Source organism: Musa acuminata, chromosome BXJ3-6 (genome assembly GCF_036884655.1).
Source record: "Musa acuminata AAA Group cultivar baxijiao chromosome BXJ3-6, Cavendish_Baxijiao_AAA, whole genome shotgun sequence".
NCBI classification, from domain to species: Eukaryota; Viridiplantae; Streptophyta; class Magnoliopsida; order Zingiberales; family Musaceae; genus Musa; species Musa acuminata.
This window is the reverse complement of record NC_088354.1, coordinates 657,501-664,371: the sequence shown is the minus strand read 5'-3', so window position 1 is coordinate 664,371 and position 6,871 is coordinate 657,501. Positions and strand designations below refer to the sequence as shown.

The following is a 6,871-nucleotide window of genomic DNA, read 5'->3' as shown; positions in this document are numbered from 1 at the left end:
ATAAGACTAACCTTATCATTATTCAAGTTGAAATCTCATTATGAAACCAAATACGAAACCAAACAATACACAGCAATCAGTGAAACATATTTAGACACAAAAGAAGAACAATAATTCTAGAGTAGAACAAGATATCATTACTTGTTTACCAAAATAAAATTAATTAAAATACATCAGTGAACACAAGTAGTGACCGCTCGGAGAAATTCAGTCACTAGGAATACTCACTAGCTTCTGCAGATATTTGCACTGCGAGACTCAAAAAGAACAGTTACACAAAAGACTCTCACTCCAATAACAAACCGATGAAAAGAAAAAAATCTATAAGGGAATAAAGAAAATACATTACAAGACAAAAAATTATCAACCAAACATAAATTTCTACTCCAGCAACAAACTACAAAAAAATGAAAAATAAGACATATAGGGATCACAGTGAAACTATACACCAAGAATCAACTGCACTAAAACCTCAACATTAGAGAGCCCAAAAGATTTTCAACAACATGTCTACCTGCAAATTCAAATAGCCAGCTTGGTAAAGGAAACAACTCCGGATGGACCCTGAACATAACAACTGTGGAAAAAGATATAAGAACAGAAGCCAGAACCATTATCTTCTTATTTTTCACTTTCATGAAAGTCTGAATCACTTGAGCTAGAGCTTGAGCTTGAAACAGTCTGCCTACGCTTGTGTTTCTTTTGTGTCCTACTTGTGGTTAATGCTTTGGAGGCAGATACATCACCCACTATTTCGACTTTTGATTTTTCACCTAATTGTTCCATGCTTGAGTTACTTTCTGTTGTTACAGCTTCCTTAATCTCAACAGCAGATTGCACCTCAACTACCTGAGTTTCCAGTTGTCTTCTGCTTGCATTGACTTCTACAGATCCATCTACTGTTTCCATCACTGTTGGGGCTTTGTTGCTGGTGTTATGTGAAAGCTCACTAAAAGCCGAGCTTATGTCTGCAATAGATTTTGCTTCAATAACATGCAGATCTGATTGTATTTGCTTTGCATCTATATGCTCACTACTCCTGAAATTTGGAGATCCAACTTCTTGATATACAGGTTTGTGAAGACTTTCTTCGTTAATTTCTTGGGCTTTCTTGCTGGTGTTATGTGAGAGCCCACTAAAAGCCAAGCCTATGTCTTCAATAGATTTTGCTTCAATAACATGCAGATCTGATTGTATATGCTTTGCATCCAGATGCTCAGCACCCTTGAAATTTTGAGATCCAACTTCTTGATATATAGGTTTGTGAAGATTGACTTCACTGATTTCTTGGGCTTTCTTTCTGGTGCTGTGCGAAAGCTCAGTAAAAGCCAAACCTATGTCATCAATAGATTTTGCTTCAACAACATGCAGATCTGATTGTATTTTCTTCGCATCCAGATGCTCTGTACCCTCGAAATTTGGAGATCCAACTTCTTGATGTATAGGTTTGTGATGACTTTCTTCACTAATTTCTTGGGTTTTCTTGCTGGTGTTATGTGAAAGCTCGCTAAAAGCCAAGCCTATGTCTTCAATAGATTTTGCTTCAATAACATGCATATCTGAATGTCTTTGCTTTGCATCTAGATGCTCAGTAACCTGTAAATTTTGAGATCCAGCTTCATGAAATACAGGTTTTTGAGGACATACTTCACTAATTTGTTTGAAAGCTAAATGAATATCTTCAACAGATCGTGCTTCAACTACTAGAAGCTCTGACTCCATCACAGTTTGCTTCATATTTCGTTGAGCAGTATCTATTTCAAGTAGCTGATTAGATGTTGAACCAACCTCATGAACTGGGCTTGCCTCTAGAACATGAATCTTAGGATTGTAAACAGTCTGCTCAGGGTCAATACTGGAAGCAAATGAAGAATGAATTTCTAATTCCATTACTCCAGGTTGATTGACCAATGAACTCAGCCCCTGACACTTATCAAAATTGGCTTCAGAGGATTGGTTGACTGACCTATCAGCATGCAGAATGGATCTGCCTTCAGAAACTTGCAGCTGAGTGTAGTCATCAACAAAAGAACTTGCGGTACCAGAACTAGTATCTTCAGAATGGCCTTCAGTTTGAAACATCATTTCTGATCCTTGATGATTAGTCAGTTCTTCTGTATGAAAATCCCCAAGTTCATCCAACTCTGTGGGCAAATTCTCATCTATTTCATCAGCCTCTAGAACCACAGGATGAACCTCATCAGATTCCTCATCAGAACTGTTTATCATCTTCAGAGAACCAGCTTCATGTTTGGTTAGGGTTGGACTCTTGATGCCATCTCTTGATCTAGACAGATCAGTGCTGGACTGGACCTTGACTTCAGACGTCATCTCTGAAACAATCGAGTCTGTGCTTTCTGTCAGTTCAATCAACTGTAAGCCAGCCAAACTACCATCATGAATAGTAACAGCAGCAGAGAACTCAGAAGTGATATCTTTGGACTTGTGAAAAGGAGTGAAATTATCATCGGTTTGACCAGTTTCCTGTTCAGGTTTCTGTGAGAAATAGGCCTCCTGTTCAGTATCAGATTCAAGAACCTTGAGATCTTCATTTATCTGTAACTCAGTTAAACCAACAACTTGATAATGATTTGTGAAGCCTGAATTCTCTTCTTTATGTTCAATATCATCTTGATTCTCCTCAAAAAATGAAGGAAAATCCAAAGTTTTGACTCGTGACTTTTCAACACCAATATCATCAGAAGGCAAGCTGTACTTCTCTATGGATGGCAATACTATCTGAAATTCACATGAAAGTGGGTCATCAGATAAGATTAAGATATCAGAAGAACAAGGTGTAGATTTGATCACCTCCTCTCTTTCTATGCTGTGACTCACATCCACATTAATTGGAACTTCTCTTGATTGAGCCAGGTGATCATCACTGGCAGCTTCTGTGGGCTCTTGTATCATGTATGAAATTGGAAGGCTGGAATCTTCTTGAGCAGTTGACAGTTCAACTTCGACATCATTATATTTGGTAATTTCGGTGATCACACTTGATCTTGTTTCATTTTCTTCTATGGAAGTTAAACTCTGGGATAATATAAATGGCCCAACATCATTTATTGCATTAACCGATACCAGATCTCCAATTCCTGAGGCAGAATTTCCATCAAATGCCCTTGGAAAAGAAGCAACTTCCGAATCTTCCTTCTGCATGTCAAACGTCACTGAAGAATCATCATTAACACCTTGATCTGCATCCAGAAAAAACTTCATTACAGGAAATGACCTAAAGGAATTTTCTTATATGCTCACTGGTCACAGAAGGAGCTCACTTACTTGCATCAGGTCGAGCATCAAATGTTGATAGTTTATAGAAAGATTCTCCAGCTGCTAGTGCGCTAGAATCATACATGGTGTCTGCAAAAGCAGAAACTGTATCGGCACCTTTTGAATGATCAAATTCTGCAAAAGCAAATGTACTGAAATTCTTCGTTTGTTCCAATTTATGTGGCTGTCCAGATAAGGTTGTTTTAAAACATTTCTCATCTTCCCATGATGAATTTGAGGAATTTGGCCCAGCATACTTCTGTTCAGTCAGTTCCAATTGCTTAGAATTCAAATTGAGTACATCTAAGTGTATTTCTTCTTTAACATCTTCTTCCAAAGCTGCAAAAGCTTCACCAGCCGCACTGACCTTTTCATTTTCTTGTGCAGTGAGGTTAGTATCCACACCAATCTCACGATCATCAGTTACATGCTCAGTCTTCTCTTGTTCAATATCAACTGATTCTGTTTCTTCAGATGTGTGACTTTCATGTTCCACAGCATCAGCATCATGTTTACCAGGACACAAAAGTTCTGTTTCCTGATCGAATACCTGTTCTTCTAGCTCTCTGTTATATTCCTGATCAGTAACTGAAAAATCTGTGTCAGATTCTGGAATAGAACTCACTTTCGACTCATTTCTGTCACTATATTGTCTCTGGAATGTAGAACTTCCCTCTTCTGAATCCAATTTCTCTGCAACGAAGTAGGGCTTCAATCTCGAATGACCTCTCTCTTGTTTAAATTCCTTTCTTCTTAAGCTAAAGGTCTCATTTCTTCTAACTAACATCTCATGCTGTGGAGCTGACACAAAATCCTGGTGACTCCAAGTCTCATCTGTAAGGCTGCTGTTTTGTTCCTGCTGATCATAGAAAAGATCAAAAGGATTTCTTCTGGGTAGCAGAGAAGAGGGAGCAGAGCCTGGCATTGGTGGTAAATCAAATGTTTCCTCTGAATCATATGGAACATCGAAAGGATTCCTCCTTGGTGCCGAAATGGGTGGAACTTGGACACGAAAGCGTGATAATTTCTCCATACCAGGAAAAGAGGCATTAACATCCAAGTCAATAAGATTTCTGTCCATCACAAACGACAGATTCTTCTTTTCTTTTTGCTTTGCAATTAAGCTTTCTAATCTCTGATTCCTTTCTAATTCAGAAGATCCGAGATCCATGAAGTTTTTCTGATCATCTTCTGTCCATTTAACTGCAGCTTCAGTCCCATCATCTTTCTCTTGTGCTTCATCATCTTCTTCCTCATCATGAATTTCAGCTTCTTCATCGATACTATTGTCATCCGGCTCATCATCAAGCGACGACCCTTCAGAGGCTGCATCTGACTTGGGAATAGAAACATGCTGAGGATGTTCAGAATCTAGAAGAGGGTGAAGTTCATCAAGCATTGGAATGATGTCAGTAATAGAAGCATCAGGAGAGGAACTCTCTGCTCTATCCGATTCAGTGTCTGAGGAAGAATGGTGATCATCAATGGACTGCCAACTCAATCCTAGAGAAGAGTCAAGATGGTGGTCCAATTTGGGTTCACCAGTCTCCAACTTAAGGTCCTCAGTTTCTTGTATTTCCTTAGTATCAAAAGAACTGATATCTTTACTCACTTCTGCCACATCTATGGCTGTCTTCCCAACAAAAAGATCTCTGTTCTCGGAAGCCTCTTGACATAGAGTTTCTTCTTCTTGAATCACTTCCTCATCATACCTGTCTTTCTTCACTTGCACACCTGATGCACTGCCACCCACGATAGTATCAATCCTCTCAGTTCCTTCATATTGTTCTAATGCCTGATAGATACGCACATCTGCACTAGACTTTTCTTCACAAGGAATTGTCTCTCTGGGCACAATGTCGTCATAATAAGTTCTGTTTTCTACATGGTTCTCAACTGTTAAGTTCTCATCTTTCTTGAGACACAGATGACTAACAGAGCTCCTAATTTCCACAGAAGAAACTTCCCGAGTCCTTGTATCCTCTATCTCAATTTCAGGAATATTTGGTTCTCCATAGCTCAGGAGGAGTCCAAGAAGAACAGTCGTGCACACAATGACAGGAGAAGAAGAGACCAGAAAGGCAAACAGAGAAGGAAAAGATCTGTACAGTACAAGCAAGAAAAACACCAGAGCAAAAACAAAAGGATGATCACGAGCACATCTGTAGCTAGTTCTGACACAAAATACCATTATTTTTTCAATATATACTCTGATTTCATTTCTGTTGATTGCCATATCGTATCTCCCTTCTTTGTCTAATAATCTGTTAACAGGAGAGGAGTGATAAACATAGTTATTCATGTGAAACACAAGAGATAAATATATTTTTGGATGCAACAAACGACAGCATTCCTTGTCCAACATAAATAATAGCAATACAATTGCCTACTAACAAAAAAGTAACAAATCTGAATAAAGTAAATCCACACAACATAGAACTGAGGATAATATCAGAGCTATCTTGTCATCATCTTCTCCAACAGTTCGGGTCCACAGGCTCAGGTAAATAGTACAGACATCATATGATGGTCTAGAACTTGTCAAAACGTAATCCATCTTCTCACCAACAAAGGAAAAAAGCATAGAGCCATGAACATGATCCAAGTATTCAGAAACAAAGAACCTAGGTTCATATATCAGCACTTGAGTCCTTTTCTTCTTCATGATGGTTTATATAGATTGGCATATGCATGTGTAATATGTATTATTACGCATGTCAACCAAAATCTTGCACAGTTGATGAAAATATCCATCAGCTGAAATGCTAATACTACAATCTCAAGCAGGCTTCTCATCCAATCGTTTGTATACAAGAAATTTCAAGTAGCAAACCTGTTCTAAAAATCTCTCATATATATATTCTCATGAAAGTAACAAAAGTTCAAACAAGAAAATAACAGTAAACATTCCACAAGACGAAAAAAGTAGCAGCAAAGATCCACCACTGACAAAGCCCCTCCAAAACCCACTCTCATATCAAATCAAAGATCAGATCTTTCAGATGGTAAAACAAAGAAGTCATCAACCACGAAAACACAATAAAAATCCGGTCCTGTTGGTATCAGAACGCTTCCAAATGCTAAAAGAAACTCGCATATCAAACTAATTCGCAAAGGAAGTGAAAACGCACCACGATGGGGCGATCGAATCGGGTCTTTTTGTGCTGTTGCCGATCGTCGGGGAGGGTGGTCGAACAACTTCCGAATCGAAGTGAGATCGGAGGAGGCGGAGTGGATCGGGTCAGAGGGCAGAGGGATGGTTTCTGGTAGGGAGAAGGGGGAAGGAAAGCATCAACGATCCTGTCTTAACCTGCTGGAGCGAGGAAAAGTCGAAAAGCGAGTGGCTTTCCACTGTCACTTTATTCAACCATTGGGTCTGATGGTAAAAAATAAGGAAAGCAATCGTGCGCGGGACAGAAGGGTACATCGGTAATTTTGGGGACCGCCAAATCCCAGTCTTCTTGCCACCCTCGCCGTGCCGGAGGTGGCAAACGCCGGCGACGAGCTCATTTGACCGGTTGACCGGTTGGAGACAGGTGTCAATCCAGCTTTAATCTATAATTTTTATATATTTTATATGTAGATAATTTTTCGG

General features: G+C 39.2%; 1 protein-coding gene across 2 annotated transcripts; it reads right to left on the bottom strand.

Moving 5' to 3' along the window:
- Positions 1–306: 306 nt before the first annotated feature.
- LOC103971045 (uncharacterized) lies at positions 307–6,621 on the bottom strand. 2 transcript variants are annotated; one of them, XM_009384986.3, is made up of 4 exons: positions 6,408–6,621; positions 3,286–5,540; positions 2,812–3,200; positions 307–2,739 (listed from the first exon to the last, which is right to left on the bottom strand). In XM_009384986.3, the coding sequence occupies exons 2-4, from the start codon at positions 5,510–5,512 to the stop codon at positions 622–624; spliced, it is 4,734 nt and encodes a 1,577-aa protein (XP_009383261.2). In that variant the 5' UTR covers positions 5,513–5,540; positions 6,408–6,621; the 3' UTR covers positions 307–621. The 2 variants fall into 2 exon arrangements, with proteins under 2 accessions (XP_009383261.2, XP_009383260.2); XM_009384985.3 differs by having other exon boundaries at positions 307–3,200.
- Positions 6,622–6,871: the final 250 nt, after the last annotated feature.

Bases quoted from the DNA above. Each gene is read 5' to 3' on its own strand.
- LOC103971045 (XM_009384985.3), bottom strand. From the start codon at position 5,512: ATGGCAATCAACAGAAATGAAATCAGAGTATATATTGAAAAAATAATG. The intron at 3,201-3,285 runs GTAAGTGAGCTC...TTCTGGATGCAG, and splicing joins TGATGCTCGACCTGATGCAA to ATCAAGGTGTTAATGATGAT.